This window comes from Oryza sativa, chromosome 11, assembly GCF_034140825.1.
Source record: "Oryza sativa Japonica Group chromosome 11, ASM3414082v1".
Lineage (NCBI taxonomy): Eukaryota > Viridiplantae > Streptophyta > Magnoliopsida > Poales > Poaceae > Oryza > Oryza sativa.
In genome coordinates this window covers 2,474,254-2,491,089 of record NC_089045.1, presented here as the reverse complement: position 1 = coordinate 2,491,089, position 16,836 = coordinate 2,474,254, and the positions used below count along the sequence as shown (strand labels likewise).

The following is a 16,836-nucleotide window of genomic DNA, read 5'->3' as shown; positions in this document are numbered from 1 at the left end:
ACCTTGCTTGCGATCTCCGATCCTCAACGTCTCGTTGCCGAAGATGACGGGCGACAACACTGGAAGGGCTATACCGGAGCTGGGATGTGTCGCCACCGCTGCACAGAGGGGCATCATCTTCGTTATCGTTGTTGTTTCCGCTCCGACGGGCGATGGCGGAAGGGGGACGATAGGGGAGGCGGGGAGAGGAGACGCCGGCGCGGCAGTGGAAGGGGCTGGGGCGGCGTCGGAGTGTACAGAGAGACGGGGAAGAGAAACGGTGTGGGCCCCGCGGTTGGCCAGCCGATTTTGGCTGGCCAAGTTTGGCCAGCAAGGAACTCAGTTTGGCCAGTCATATAGCTTGAAAAGTGAGATAGCTAATTTGTTGGAGTCTTTTTTTAATTTAAAATTGCTAAATTTTAGTTTGAAGAGTGAGATAGCCATGCTGTTGGAGATGCTCTAACGATGGAGTATTATCTCTTGCGACCAAAATTGCTACAGGACCGTGGCTCTAATACCAAAATAATCTCGACAGTTAAGTAATGTCTTGTTTTATAGCTCTGATCGAGTAGCATTTTTTCTTGCAAAAACGGTAATGAGAATTCATCCTTTTCAGTTAATTTTTAGGACGAAGTGATAATGAACTACTCCTATATGGCCAAAACTAGCTTGCACCTTGCGGTTTTCTGCAGGTCTCTCACTCTATGAAACATTGCATGGGTGTGAGAAACGTTGCACACAGATCAACATTTGTGTAAGATCCGAGGGTTTAAGAGCTGTTCAGATTATAGCCAAAATAAACCTTATTAAGTTTTGGCAATACTAAATTTTTAGCAAGATAGCAATATTGCTAAAATTTTAGCAGGATTTCTTATGTATTTACCAAATTTAACAACAAAGTAAACAATATTTTTTTTAACTTTACTAAAAATAGCATGGTTAAAAATGACATTAAAATAAACAAGCCCTACAGTGCCAATGGTGTAGGTATCCGTAATTTCCTTTTTAATAAAAAGGTCTCTCTCTCTCTCAAAGCTAGTCGATCAGGTGTCAGTACTCCTGCTTACGATCAGTCGATCACACAACATTGGTGCACAAATCAAAGGAAGTTCTGGAGTTAGCATTAGCGAGCATATGGCCTTCTTTTTTCTTTTCTTTTTTTTTGAGAAAGAGAGCATATGGCCTGTTTGTTATGCACATGTAGAAGTACTTATAGCTAGCTTGCAGTTTTCAGGTCTCACTCGCTGAAACATTTGGCTGAGAATGCCGCATATAGATCATTAAGACCGCATTTTGTGTTAAATCTAAAAGTAGAGTTACACCATTTCTGTAGGTTATCCATCATTTGAAGAACAATAAGTACGTATAAAGGTTTTCACTTCCATAAGGTGCAAAGCACGCAGTATACTAGACTGGAAGTGCTAGAGCTGGAGTTAGCACATTGACCATCTCATGATACTTGCAGCAGGAAGATAGCAAATACTGGCACAAAACACTGCAAGCTTAGCTAATAGCTAGCTTAATTAGTCCAAAACGACGCTGCTCTGGCTACCTGGTGATCATCTAACACTCGATCGTTAATGCTCCATGATGCATTGCATGCTAGTAACATCAAATATGCTAATGTACTTAAGCTAGTGCAACTAATTACAAAAGATCCACGTCATCATCTCCATGCATGCTCGAGCTAGCTAGCTGCATCACTTGGTCTTCTTCCCGCCATAGGACGACGACGGCGCCGCCGCGCCGGCCTTGACGACGCTGGCGGCCGCCGAGGCGCCGGCGTCTGGCTGCTGCTGGGACGACGGCGAGGAGGCGGCGGCGGCGGCGGCGGCGGTGGAGGGGTTGTTCTTGAGCTTGAGCTTGGCGAGGAGCGCCTTGTTCTCCTTGTCCAGCAGCTGCGCCTTCTTCCTCAGCCGCTCGTTCTCCTGCATTATGCACAGGTTCTCCAGGTACAGGTTCGTCACCCGATCCATCGATCCTCTTCCTTCCCTTCTGCTGCAGCATCGATCAACAAATGAAATTCAGACAAAAACATTTATAGTCAGAATGAATTTCGATCATTTCAGAAAAGATGTTTGCATGCTAATACTAGCTAGAACTATGATGCTTGTAAGTATCACCTCTAAAATCTCTAATCTCTGAAGAGTAGCGAGAGAGAACTTGAAACGGAACTTGTTCTTGGCTTCTTTGTGCTGTGGAGTTTGGGTTTGAATGGGGGTGCCTGTATTTATAGGCATGGATCGGAGGAGAGTAACGTCAGTATTCCTCTTTCCTGCAGAAGAACAGCAGAAATGCAGGCACAACTGAACTGCACAAGGGACAAGGCCTTAACTCGATCTCTGTGGTAAAGGAGGGAGGAGTAGCTAGCTGTCAAGAAAATGTGGTCATGATGGTGATGAATTGATGACGCAGTTCACGTTCCGTCCAAAGATACGCAATCGATGGAAATTCTTCTTCTTGGAAATTCTTCTTCTTCTTCTTCCACATCCTAGATTGCCTTTACTCTCTCTGATCATGAGTACTAGTACCAGCAATAACTTGATGTGAGATGTGTTGAATTTCTGTCTAGGAGCAGCTTGCTGATGAACAATGCAGGTTTCACAACTCTTGATTTCTGAACTTGCTGTGATTTTGTTTTGAATAGTCTATCAATCATGCTTCATATATACAGTAGTATGATTTTATTCACATACATATCGGAAACCCTCATTATGCAGATACTAGCACTCTGGTATTAGCAGTGAGTTCCTCATTTTATGGCCAAAACATCAATACTTCATCAGTGGCAAACTACTCTAGGAGCAGCTTGCCGATGAACAATGCAGGACACAGCACCACTCCTGCACTAGTGAAACAAATCCTACCGTGAAATTGAAACTGCTTTCAAATCAAGTTTGACTAGAGGCTGAACAATGCCCATCCTAACAGTTAATACTCCTATTTACTGTTCAATGATGAAACCACAGGCAGCTAAGAGCAAGTTCAACAGTATAGCCAACTATTAGCTCCAAATCATCTATAGCCAATGTAATAGCCAATTCGTACAATAGTCACTTACTATACTATTAATACCTGGTACTATCTGTCATACACACATTACGTCTTAAAGTCCATGCTGCAGCTGGCTACAAATCTGTAGCCCGCTGCTCTTCTCTCTCTTTTTTTTATCTTTTTAAAATATATTTATAGCTGGCTTATAGCCTGCTATTGTATCTGCTTTTATAGCCTATGGGTAGTACTGTAGCAGCTAGCTTGACGGCAAAACAGAAAGCAGAACATTTAACACACTGTTGAGTTTTAGTTCCAACTCGAAATGCTCTTTGCTGATCTTTGCAACAGATCTCTTACTGTCCCAAGGCATCAACAAATGATGAGGCAGCATTCAAGTGCATGTCTTCTGTTCGTCAATGACCCTAGTATGGAGTAGGAGTAGTAACAGCAGCAACGACCATCATGGCACATCTCCTCGGAACCAAGATCTGATGTGAAACATTGCATCATGGCCTTCTGTTTACTGTTCTTTAAGATGCCTAAAATTTTCAACCTGTCATTTAGGCTGTGTTTGACTCAGGTTTTTGACTCACAGTCCTTTACAAACTTTGTGTCTTTCGTGAGGCCATGATACAATGAAATCTTTTTGGCTCCTGTATTCCTCCTGTGTATTTTGACTTGTGATCCTCCTCCTCCTCCTGGATCACCTGAATTTTCAGTTCTTCTCGCCGTTTTCATGATGGTTTAGTTTCTAACTTTTTCTTCAAACTTTAAACTTTTCCATCACATCATAACTTTTCTATACACGTAAATTTCCAATTTTTTCTTCAAACTTCCAATTTTGATGTAAAACTAAACACACCCTGGCCGTATTTAGTTCACCCCCAACTACCCCAAATTTTCAACTTTCTATCACATCCAAAACTTTCCTACACACATAAACTTTCAACTTTTTTCCAAACTTTCAACTTTCTCCAAACTTTCAACGTTTTTCAGGAACTGTGACCGGCCTAAACACAGCCCCTGCATCTTGCACTGCAGTTAAAACGAAGATACTCCTACAGGAGAGATTGGCAGCAACCTGCAGAATAATCCTGGCTTCAAGATTTGGATTCTTCAAGTCTGATCTGACGTGTTGACTTTTGGAAGTGATCCTGCATCCGTATGGGCACAGTGACAGTGTGTACAACTCCGGTCAGGAGGACGGACGGACAGAGCGAAACTGGAGTGTGAGTTGCCGTGATCTTCCTCTGAAAAGGCATGCATTTGGTAAACAGGAAATGATCATGCCTACTACTCCAGTGTAGGAGCAGCTCCATTTTTGTGACAGCAACATGAACAGGGACAGGATGGAACAAGCCTTGGAAATGGTTGTCCTGCAAACACAGCTAAGCTTGCACAGTGTTGCAGTGTCAGTAAGCCAGGTACAATAGCAGGCTATAAGTCAGCTACAAACATATTTTAAGAAGATAAATCAGGAGAGAGAAGAGCAGTGGGCTACAAATTAATAGCCAGCTGTAGCACAGACTCTAAGACGCAGTGTGTCTATAATAGGTGGGACTAGATATTAATAGTGTAATATGTAATTATTGTATGAATGAGCTATTAAATTGGTTATAGATAAATTGAAGCTAGTAGTTGACTATACTATTGAACTTGCTCTCACCGTGATGAGTGAGCTGGGGCAGTTAGGAATGTCAATTTTGGTGCAGGACATTGGGAGCAGAGAATGTGAGCTCAGCATCAGTACTCTAGCGGGCTGCAGTTTCGACTATCATCATGTCTGACCTAACCTGTGTGCCAAACCTACCCTCATGCACTGTAGTAGTAAATGAATTTTAGTAGTAGCAAGTTCTTTAATTAAAGGCTTTTGGAACACGGGATTGAGAAACACAGATAAAGGAAAAAAAATAGGAATAAAGAAGAATGTCATACTCATTGGATTTCTATAGGATTTTGAAATGAAGAAAAGTTTTAAAACGTTAGCACAAATGAAAAAACAGGAATTATAAACACAAGAGAAAAACATGAGATGGTCCTTATACTTATTTTTCTCCAAATATTATTCTAGAATGTTTCATTTCATTGAAATTTTGAAGGAATTGGTAGGAAACAATTATTTGTTTCAAATGGTTCCATAAGATTTCTATGGGATAAAATCCTCTGAAATTTCTATGGTTTTTCATTTGTTTCAAATGAGGCTTAAAACTAATTTAATTTATGTGAAATTACTCTTAATGATATATATCCTCTCTTCCAAAGGTGGCCTCAATAAATTGAGGCTCTGATGTGCTGGAAATCTTTTGTGCAAGAATTGGATTGTTTCATATAAAGTTGCATATAATGTAGCACATAAATCGACGAAATTGTACCACCAGAAGCAAAGACCTACAAGCAGGCGACAAGCAAGCAATACACCGTTGAACACATTAACCGTTGTTTTAACACACGAATTGCTCGAAACTGGAGCATAAAGCAGGGGATCGAAAGTGGGCCGGTCCCATCGAAGCCCATGCATTCCGCTCCTTGGGCCTTGGCTAGTTAGGCCCAATAACTCAAAGCCCAATTATCGGCTGCAGCCGCCAGTGGCAAGCGCCTCAAGCAGCGGGGGCGCCATCCATTATTTCACGAGCAAGTTCATTTCCATGACCCAGAAGCTGAATAAACTTCTAACATTATTACAGATATTAGTTAGTAATCTATTATGTTAACGACTAATTTAAATCACAATACTGATATGCTGTTGTTTAATTACACTGGCTGGACACAAAAATCAAATTACCTTGTTGATTTCTTCAAATTCCTCACCATCATCGTCCTCGTCCTCATCCTCCCAGTCAACCATGACTCCAAAACGTTCAAAAATATTGTTGTCCTCCTTTGCACAAAAGCACAAAAATGTACAATATACCATATACCAATAATTAATTTGATTTTCAAACCAACTTCATTAGAATGCGTACGTCACCATCTTATTTTAGATTAAACTAGTATGGTGGCTCGCACAGATTACGCGGCTAGCATCATTATATTTCCTGTCATATAATAACATATATGTTTTCTCAATTATTTATTCAAATATATTAATAAAATAACAACATAATTTTAAATTTTGTACTCCCTTTACGAAACTACTAATGTATAATATTCATATTGTATTTTATATACGTGTTAATTATTAATTATTTTTAATATCAAATTTTAGTTATTTGTAAATTATATTCCTATATGGACTCCAGGCTCTTCTTCCGATATTATTTATTTTCAATTATGAATTTTTATTATTTCTAATTGTATTTCTATGTGGACGACTCTAAACTCATCTTTCACTATTCTTCAATTTTTAATTTCGAATTTTAGTTACTTCTAAATTGTATTCTTATATTGACTTTAGACTCTTCTTCCCATGTTTTTTTAAATTTCGAATTTTAGTTATTTGTTAATTGTATTTTTATACGAACTCTAAACTCTACTTTTAATTTTATTATGTTTATTCCGAATTTTAGTTAGTTTTAAATTCTTATATTGACTCTATACTCTACTTCTAAAATTCCTTATTTTTAATTCTGAATATCTATTATTTCTTAATTATATTTTTATATGGATTCTTTACTCTACTTCTAATATTCCTTATTTTTTATTCTGAATTTCTATTATTTCTTAATTATATTTCTATATGTACTCTATACTCTACTCCTAATATTCCTTATTTTTAATTTCGAATTTCTATTGTTTCTTAATTGTATTTCTATATGGACTCTAGTCTCCTCTTCCAATATTCATTATTTTTTAATTCTGAATTTTAACTATTTATAAATTGTATTTCTATATGGACTATGTTTTTCTTTTTCTCCGATTAATGTGGGAATTTCTAAGCCGTGAGAGCGAATGTGGAGGCTACTTTTTTTTATTCCTTTAATAAGTTCATAGATTATTTTGGGACAGAGGGAGTATATCGTAGAAACAGAAGAATCTAATGTCATCGTTTCTGTCAATATGAATAACGTGTGACACTGAACTAGCCACTAAAATCAGAAGAAAAAAAATGACAAAGCAAACTTAACGAACTAATCATGAATACTTACATTGTGAAGGTCTTGATCCTTTATTTCCTCCAGAATTTGCTGATTTACCATCTCCAGGTACACTGGGCACAAGTGCTCGCCATGGTTTCTCGGGCTTGGTGCCAACCCTTCATTCATGCATAGCTGCAGATGATGAACAGATGCAACCAATTAAGCCAAGAATTAATTATTATAATGATGAATAGTGATCAATCTCAAACTGTGCTGCAAATGGAGACTGTCACACAGTAGATATCATCACCTCACATGTTCCTTCATCTTCCTCCTCCTCCTCATCATCACAATCCACGTCGCCTAGGGCTTCAGAACAATCGTCAATTGCCTCCAGCTCTTTTTCCTTCTCTTCGTAGAACTACAAGCATCTTAAGAAAGATCATGCATATATACCAATTGCGTAACAGAATGGAACACAAAAATGATCAGAAAGAAATGCAGTACAATTAAAAATCATGTATTCATACGAAGTAATATATGCAATTAAAGAATCGGAGGATGGAAGATACGTGCGTGTATATATGCAGGCACAATCAAAGCAAAGAAAATCAAATTAAAGCTTCTTGGAGGCTTCGATATCCTTAATTAATTACCCTCAAAACAGCCTGTTCCTGTTCCCTTTCCTCATCCGATCGATCAGAATGAGCTCTCCACACCTCCGAAGCCTCTGAGAAGCAGTAGTCAGGGAGAGGTTTCGTATCGGAAACGTCAAAATCCAGATTAAGGTAATTACGGGCTGCAGCAGCCATGGCGATGGATGAGAGAAGATGGCGGCGGCGGCGGCAGGGATAAGAGAGGGTTAGGGTTTGCCGGTTGCGAGCCTCGATCTGGTTTACCAGTTTCGTTATTATAGCGAGTATTTTGCCATTTCTCAATGATCGCCCCCGAGATCATTAACCATCTCCGTTCGTCTCGGAATGAACGTTACAGAGAGAGATTGCAACAAGTAATTTAATTATCAGCATTTTACGGTGTTACTTCCTCAAGTTCCATAATTATTTGACGTTTTGGGTATTAATATAATTTTCAAAATATATTTTGACTATATTTTTTAATTATCATATATGTAATAAATAATTTATTTTTATTTTTAATTATAGTACTCCGTAAGATAGATAAATTTGTATATGTTGTTATATTATCTTTAAATTAAATATTATTAAATATATTGATGATCAAAGTCATAAACATTGACTTTAATCTTGTCTAAAACGTCAAGAATTATAGAATTGAAGAAAGTAGAGTAGTTAGGAAAAAGTGTTTGCGCCTGTCGCTATTAGATTTTCAAAACTTTTTATATAAGGATAGTGTGTTCTATACTCCTCTCTCTTAACCATACTCTCTTATTTTTTACGTGCACCCTTCTCAAATTGTTAAGCACTGTGATTTTTGTAAGAATTTTCTCAAGGAAAGTTACTTTGAAAAGTTATATTAATCTATTTTTGTTTTTTTCTAATGCTTAATTGATCATACGCTAATGATTTAACTCGTGTTTGGGTTTCTATCATAAGAAAAACAAATCAGTATGAGAGGCTCACATCTCGTTCTAAGTTATGTGACAGATAGAGTATCTTCTAACATACATAGAACTGTAGAAGTACTAATGCTAAATTTCTAATTATCGATATCAATGCAATAAATTAACTTATATAATTATATAATTCATAAATCTGTTTCTGCTACATTCTGAATTTCTGATGGATTGATGGGGTCACTTGTTGCAAGCCGGGTTGGAGGCGAGGCTGGTGATCCAGGCCTGGTCGGCGACCACCGCCTCGTCGTCGTCGTTCCGGTGCCACGTCCACAGCGCGTGCGTCGCGTTCACCACCTCCAGCCTCCCGTGCCCGAAGCTCGCCTCCCGGAACGCCGACGCCGCCGGCTGCGGGTCGACGTAGCTCCCGGCGAGCCCCTCCCGGTTCCCTCCGTCGCCGATCGTCACGTGCACCGCGCCGCACGGGTCCTCCTTCCCGCCGTACACCCGCGCGAACCTCTCGTACGCGTGGACGTGCCCGGCGAACACCGCGTCCACGCGCGCGCCGCGGAGGAGCTCCTCCATGGCGGCGCGCATGGCGTCGCCCTCGCCCCGGTGCGCTTCGTTGCTGTTGTACCACGGCGCGTGCACCAGCGCCACCACGAACGCCGCCCTGGCGCGGTCGACGGCGGCGAGGTCGCGGCGCAGCCACCGGTGCTGCGCCGAGCCGGCGGCGTAGTCGGCGTAGGAGCCCAGCATGATGACGTGCACGGCGCCGCCGGCGACGTCGAAGGAGTAGTAGAGGTTGGACCCCGACGGCGACGCGCCGGCATCGAACGGCATGCGCCACCGCGCGTTGTACGCCTTGAACGCGTGGGGCTCCACGAGGGGGATCCTCTCCACCTCGTGGTTCCCCTGCGTCACCATCCATGGCCGCGCGCTCGCCAGCGGCTCCACGAGGCGGCCGTACGTGTCCCACCTCGGCTGGTACAGGTCGGCGTACGACAGGTCGCCGGGGAGCAGCAGCATGTCGTAGTCGTCGCCGCCGATGTGCCGGAGCGTCGACTCCGTCCATCCCGTCTGCCCAAGATCACCTGGAACGTCCGCCATGAGAGACATGTCAGTGCTGTGTCTAGATTTCAACTTTTCCGTCACATCAAATGTTTAGACACAGGTATGAACATCAAATGTGGACAAAAAAAGAAAAACTAATTGCACAGTTCAACTGTAAATCGCCAGACGAATCTTTTAAGCCTAATTACGTCATGATTAGCTGTAAGTGCTACAGTAACCCACATATGCTAATGACAGATTAATTAGGCTCAAAAGATTCGTCTCACAGTTTACAATCGGAATTTGTAATTTGTTTTGTTATTAGTCTACGTTTAAACTTAAAATGTATATCCATATACGTCAATATTTTCTTTTGACAATGAACTAAACACGATGTCACGAAGCTCACACAAGCATTCGAACACATGCAGTGCAGCTAAGCTTACCGGCGACGACGAACTTGAAGGGGAGGCTCGCCGGCGGCGTACGGAAGGAGAGCTCGCGGGAGGTGTCGTTGCTGCAGCGGTAGAAGTAGGTGGTGCTGGGTTGCAGTGGGCCGATGACGACGTCGTGGATGTTGCCGGAGTGGTAGAGGACGTAGGAGTAGGTGTTGGTGCTTCCGGTCGCCGAGAACGGGTACTGGCCGGAGGTCGTGCCGTACTCCACGGTGGCCGGCGCGTCGCCGCCGGTGATCCATGTCACTCTCATCTTGTCAGAGCCTACTGCTGATATGTGCACCTGAAAATTTCCATCCAAAATAGGAAGTTTCTTCAGAGAGGTCGTCAAGCATTTCAGTTATCTGAAGAACATTTCAGTGGAATTCTGGTCCAATTCAGTGAGAATCTGAACTGTACACCGAGTTCAGGCTACCTTTCGAATTAATTAGCACATTTTACTTGTCATATATTTTTTTTACTATCTTGCTGAAATGATATTCATGGATTGCATTCTACTGACATGACTGTATTTTTTGACAAGATGAGAGTGACATGGATATATCCATGTAACTTGATGATGCCTGTATTGTCAGTAGATGAGAGTGACATGGATCAAAAAATACAGGCATCTTGCTGAAATGAGATTCATGGATTGCATTCTACTGATAAGTTGTATTCATCCATGCAACTTGATGATGCCTGTATTTTTTGAAAATTTGATGATCCATGAACAAGACAGTAACCTATATTGTAATTTAAGATATCCATGTTTGATTAAATCATAGGTGTACATCTGTCTAAACATGAAGTAATATGTGTACATCAATAAGGACCACTGTTTTAATAAATTATTGTACTGACTAAATCATGAACAGAATGATAAATTGAGGTGAATAAATAGGAGCACATAGTTTCGTGTTGACTTTTGTTCACTGACTCAACATTGGACAGAACATTGGTCCAACCTTGATTTGTTCTCTTCTCTGTCAGTACTAAGCCATGTCATACAGTACTGACAGTGACTAAACTTGGGAAGCATATTTTTGCTTCTTGCTTCATGCAACTGCGTAACAGAAACATCTAGCATTTCTTCACCAGATCGACTAAAACCGGACCAGCCACCTCACTATATTAACAGGTTGTTGAAGAGTTTGAAACATAAACTCCCAAGGCAAAAACGAACAAGAAACGTTATTGAGTGTTAGATTTGGAGTGTTTGGTTAGGCCACCTTTACCATTTATGGCTTGAAGAAAAAAAGAGCAAAATTAAAGTCAGCATCATGACTGAACATATCGTCTGTCTCTTCTTGACATATCTGAATTTTGCAATTGCTGCCTGCAACTGTCTACAGGATATACTACCAATGACTTTCTTTCTTCAGCTTCTATATTGTTGCAGTGTTTTTATTCCTTTTCATAAATACTTTCTCTTTTCTTATCTCGAGAATAAATACTTTCTTTCTTTCCTACAACCATAACTTGCACAAACACAAAAGAACCCTTATCTAATCTCTAATGCAAACATGAGTATTTTTAAGAGTGCCTCCTGATAGTGTCATGAGCTGTCCCATGGCAGTACAGTGGAGTAGTATGTTTGCAATAATTGTTTCCACGAGGACCATACTGAAATCTGACACGTACGCGGGCGGCAGGCCAATTGAATACTCCTACTAATGGTTTAATTTGCTGGAAAAAGAAGAAGAAAAAAGATATGGAGAATGCATGGCTCAAGAGTTTGAAGCCGTGTCAATGGTGATTAATTGCAGTATCAGCAACACTAACCACCGAAAGGGGCTCGTGATCATGGAGCAGGAAACAGCCAAGCACTAGATAACACCTCGGCCGAACCAGCATGCCGACATGGCCAGAAATGATAAACAACAAGACGAGTGGGAAAGCAAGAAACCCAAAGGAGCTTCTTGTTCCTTGTGTGTGGTCGCCTTATCGATCGAGGTGAGATTTAGACTAAACAGATGCCGATTAATTAGTTGGCAAATTAATCGGTTTCTTGTTCCAGGATATACTCCAAGTTGGTAAATTTAAACCATGAAGCATAATCCGTTCCTACTTTGCACTTTCCTAGGTTAATATAATCCATAATCACGAGGGACTCCAGGCTGTGTCACATGAATCTCAGGTTTTCCTTAAAAAAAAGAACAGGTTGCTCAACATGAGACTATGGTTGGGTGGACTCTTGCACCAAAGATGACCAAACCATTTCTTTCACTCAACACTGAATCTTGAGTTAGATGGCCAACAAAGAGCAAAGCCACATAACCATGCAAATTTGAGAAATATTAAGAAATTGAACTGACGCATGAAAATTATTTGAAGATTTCAAACTCACTACGGCCAAATCCGTCATCAAAAACATAAAAAACTCAGTACCTGCTCCGGCTTCCGGCCGTCGTCGTCGTCCTTGAGCAGAGACAGCGTGGCCCTCGGCTTGGGGCGCACGTACGGCGACGTGACGGCGAGCGACGGCGGCGGCAGCGAGAGGAGGGATGCGGCGGCGACGAGGAGGAAGAAAGCCAATGCTGTGTTCGTCATCGCCATCGCCATGGCTGGTCTCGCCAAATCTGAAATGGGGCACTGGGGATAGATATGAAATGAAAAAGGGCGGTTATGGCTAGCATGGAAGGGTGGCGTCGTGTATATATAGGACAGCCTTGCCAACGCAAGCAGCTAATTAATGATTAATGATGATTGATAATGTGCCGTGGAGGAATCCAGTTTCGGATGCATCTGATTTCAGGTGCGAATCTGGGGATTTGGATATGTGGTTTAGTCAACTTTAGGTGACTAAGGCCTATTTAGTTGGTGAAATAAAAATTCTTAGATGTCACATCGAAAGTTGATAGGATGTCGGAAGGGGTTTTTGGATACGAATAAAAAACACTAATTTTATAACTCGTTTGTTTTAAAGATTCGAAATGATGTTTTTGGTAAAAGAAAATTTTGAGGAACTAAACGGTGCCTGGTTTTACTGCACTCTGTTCCAGCCTCTCCAGTCTGAACTCTAGAAGAAAGAAACAGAGAGAGAGAGAGAGGTTGCGCGTTGTTCGGCAGGCGGTTCGGTTTTGCGCGTGAGGAACGAACCGCACGCATGCTCAGTTGATCGACACGTACCAATGCAACGGCGGTGGTGGCTGCCTGGCTCTCATCAGTCATCACCTCGCCTGGCCCCCACATCTGCTAGCCACGGGCCACTGACAGGGCCCACCTCCCCCTGGGTTCCATTTTGGCATAATAACGGATTGCTTTTCTTTTTTTTTTTGGTCCGTGAAAATTGGTGTACGTCTTCGTCTCTGATCTGTTCTGTTCCCTTCGTTCCAAGTCCTGGCTGGCTGCGCAATCGACTGGTTTCTCGAGTTACAGGCTTACAGCAGTCCATGCGTGACTTCGTCCAGTGGCGGAGCAGAAGAAAATCTAAATCCCGGATAAATATAGCTGCATTTTCTCATGGAAATGGAGTCCGACAGGAACGTATTCCTCCGGTTCGGCGTACCATGCCATCTTCATAGGAAGGAACCGTTTCCAAGAGGCGCCAACTTGAAAGTCTCTGGCCCCTCCTCGCTTTCTCACTTTCTTTTGGTTGGTCACAATGAATAGGTGTTAGACTGCTGATCGTCTTCGTCGTCGTGGGCTGCCCCACTCCGTCCGATGTGTTCTATGCGATTAACAGGATGAGAGTATAGATCACATCTTGGTTGGCTGCCCTGAATCCCGTCAACTCGATCTGGTGGTGGGCATCAGGGGTGGAGCTAGAACGAAATGGAGGAATGTGCCTCTTGCTTAATTTACTCCATCTAAAATCAAGTTTAAGTTGATACGTGTGCCTAAGCTTGTATTGAGGGGATACAAACATGATGAAAATCTGTGAGTTAAAAAATTTACTTGACCGGGTTTCTGGGCACCCCCCCTCCCATACTCTACCTCCGCCCCCGGTGGGCACTCTCAGTGACCGGATTGCCTCCCCTGCAAGAGGCTTCCTTCCATCAGTGGCTCTGCCTTAGCAGGAAGAAAGTCTTGAAGGATCGGCGTCGGGGATTCGGCACCATTGCGACCTTGGTAGAATGGACGATCTGTAAAGAGAGGAACAATCGGGTGTTCAATCTCCAGCAGCGACCTGTTAACGACCAAATTTGGTAATATCAGTATCGGAGACGAAGATTAGATCGAAGTGGAATTAAAAACGAAGATCGTTGTGGAAACAGAGTAAGAATCGGCTGGAGTCCAAATTGGCTACAATCGGGATCGGCTAAGTCCGAGTCAGACTGGGTTAGACGATACAGCCGATTCCGACAATACGACTTGGTATACGTCATCGGGTTGAGTTGATATGCTTCAAGATGATTGCCATGCATAGATAGAGTCCTGAGAAGGCAATTGTATCTATTAATTAGAATAATTTATGTAATTTCCTTAGAGATATGTTTGGGTAAAAGTCTGCCGCAAAGACTTATGGTATCTTAGAGTTTGTTAGAGATAAGAGTCGTGTCCGATATGGACATATTGTGTAATTCTCGGGTATAAATAGACCCCGAGCCCCATGTAATAAAATTAACACACGTTCAATACAATCTCGGCGCATCGCCACCCTTTTTGCTTTCGTTTTATTTCGACGAGTTCTTGCTTTCGGGTTGAGCTGCATCGGTTTCGATCTTCAACAAGAGGTAAAACTTGTTATGGCGGCTTGCGTTCTCGGGATTAGTGCTTCCATCTTTATGATACTCTAATTTTGTTTATGTAATTCGTCGAGTTATCATATATCTTATATAATCTATGGCAATATCGTCATCTAACCTACAATCGGCTAACATCTGCTAGTAGAGGGCAACCGATTAGGTTAAATATCGACGTTGGTTTAGATTATATATGATATCTACCACTCTATAAAACTTTCAATGGCTTGATTGTCTAGATATCGTCCTTCTTTTCATACTTATAGCTGCATCAGTTGTTTGATCTTATGAGTCGTGATTAGAATCTTAATCTCTAGCCTGCTTCTTGGTTGCCGATTAGGGTAGTATCGGAGTTTCAGCCGATCTTACCTGATTTACCTACCTTTTATCTTATGTGCTTCGCTGATATATTGAATCTATCCTTTATGTTAAGATCTTGTTGCATTTAAGTATATTAGTCTTTTGTTTGATATATTCTATTTGCTTTGATATCTTAGTATAGAGCGGTATCGGAGTATTAGCCGATACATGCTAGATCTATCTGATCAGCTATGCTATGAACATATATAATCTTATTATTAATATATATTTCGATCTAAGTGATTTATACTGTCTCGGCATGGCGACCGACCTATCCCAATCACTTGATTTAAGTATATATCGATATAAGAATTATATATCGTTAATATCTACAGCCGATCGAGTAGATTTAGTTCTGTTTTATTTATTAATGCTTGCCGATCGATGCATATATGACATCGGCTCAAAGATAAATGATATGTCATTGGCACCTAGCCGATCGGCTATCGTTTATGGATTTAACCGCGGTTTCTTTGTCTTTGTTTCTTGTTGATTGCATGATCAAATCAACCGGCACGCTAGCATACCCGAAGGCGAGTTTTGGACCTGCACTGGAGTTAAGCAGATCTCCCAGGCCTCGTGTTTTTACATCAACATGACCCTGGGCGGAAATTGCAAGAGCTATAACCGCGGAGGCGGAGCTGTGGCGCCTAGCAAAGGCGACAGTTTTGGCGCTTGGTCTCTAGTTTCTAGGGTCGCTAGGTCGTTCAATTTGGTTGTGAGATTGTACTCTTAAGTCCCTGTTGCATTCTAGTACCCTGTTCTCTTTAATCTTGTATCTCTTGTAAATAACTTTTATTTCTCTTAATAAAGATACACTTCTAGTGTATTCCCAAAAAAAAATCTAGCTGCATTGGGTCATGCTTTGCTACCAAAATAATATTACTTCCCATGTTTTATATTATACAAGTTATTTTGATTTTTTTTCTAAGTAAAACTTATTTAAGTCATCCAACACTAAATTAGTTTTATTAAATATAACACTAAATATATTTTTAATAATATTTTCGTTTTATGATAAAAATATTTTATATTTCTTCAATAAATTTGATCAAAGAGATTTATCAAGATAAAACGGAGGAAGTCATTCAAACTTTATGCTGTTATACAAAGTAATAAACATGGTTGTTGTGGACACATACCCAATCCTAGAACAGGGAAAGGTTCGTACTGACAAACGCCTAACTACATTGCACTACTATGATAACGTTGGTATATACCTCTTCGATCGTGATGCCTCCAAACTCCAAAGCTAGCAGCTTGCCATGTTCACCACTCTTTCAAAAATACACCAGAAGACCTCGGTGGTGAACTATTAGAATTCTCGAAGAAAAGAGTTGAGCATTTGTCGATATAACTTTTTTTTTCACCGGGCCGTATTTTTATAACTTTTTTTCACCGGTCCAGTAAAAGCGGACGAAAATTCATTAAGATGGAAGGAATAAAAGGGTAACAAAGCAACATGCAGGGCTGTTGAAGAAAACACAGTAAACACTTCTCCTGACACTAGAAGGGAACTTAAAAAATATGGAGGGAGTATATATTTACACCGTCATCCTCATCAACCTAGCTTCGCCAATTCCTTAACTATTTCATAATCCTATCAACGTCGGCCTACAACGGATAACTCCTCGGCACCACTGCTACCAACTTCAATAACCTAATTTAGAAAGCCTGGACACCACGTAAGTGCAAAACTTCACCGGGATGATAATCCAAAATAGAGTTTGGACCTCCGACAGGTTGGTGATTAGCAAATTATATTTTAGGACGGAGGA

At 41.3% G+C, this 16,836-nt stretch overlaps 3 protein-coding genes across 6 annotated transcripts; all 3 read right to left on the bottom strand.

Annotated features, from left to right (window-relative positions):
* Positions 1-1,387: 1,387 nt before the first annotated feature.
* Positions 1,388-2,191, bottom strand: LOC112936820 (protein LITTLE ZIPPER 4-like). The gene is made up of 2 exons (XM_026021111.2): positions 2,103-2,191; positions 1,388-1,977 (listed from the first exon to the last, which is right to left on the bottom strand). The coding sequence occupies exon 2, from the start codon at positions 1,953-1,955 to the stop codon at positions 1,680-1,682; it is 276 nt and encodes a 91-aa protein (XP_025876896.1). The 5' UTR covers positions 1,956-1,977; positions 2,103-2,191; the 3' UTR covers positions 1,388-1,679.
* Positions 2,192-3,758: 1,567 nt separating this feature from the next.
* Positions 3,759-7,909, bottom strand: LOC107277007 (uncharacterized). 4 transcript variants are annotated; one of them, XM_066305598.1, is made up of 6 exons: positions 7,786-7,877; positions 7,646-7,719; positions 7,300-7,410; positions 7,059-7,181; positions 5,756-5,851; positions 3,759-4,361 (listed from the first exon to the last, which is right to left on the bottom strand). In XM_066305598.1, exons 1-6 carry the CDS (start codon positions 7,799-7,801, stop codon positions 4,074-4,076), a joined length of 708 nt encoding a protein of 235 aa, XP_066161695.1. In that variant the 5' UTR covers positions 7,802-7,877; the 3' UTR covers positions 3,759-4,073. The 4 variants fall into 4 exon arrangements, with proteins under 4 accessions (XP_066161695.1, XP_066161694.1, XP_015616752.1 ...); XM_066305597.1 differs by having other exon boundaries at positions 7,646-7,909; XM_015761266.3 differs by lacking the exon at positions 3,759-4,361 and adding an exon at positions 5,275-5,642 and having other exon boundaries at positions 7,646-7,909.
* A 669-nt stretch (positions 7,910-8,578) lies between these two features.
* Positions 8,579-12,640, bottom strand: LOC4349796 (probable purple acid phosphatase 20). Its single transcript, XM_015760194.3, has 3 exons — positions 12,402-12,640; positions 10,023-10,314; positions 8,579-9,617 (listed from the first exon to the last, which is right to left on the bottom strand). The coding sequence occupies exons 1-3, from the start codon at positions 12,573-12,575 to the stop codon at positions 8,764-8,766; spliced, it is 1,320 nt and encodes a 439-aa protein (XP_015615680.1). The 5' UTR covers positions 12,576-12,640; the 3' UTR covers positions 8,579-8,763.
* Between the last annotated feature and the right edge of the window lie 4,196 nt (positions 12,641-16,836).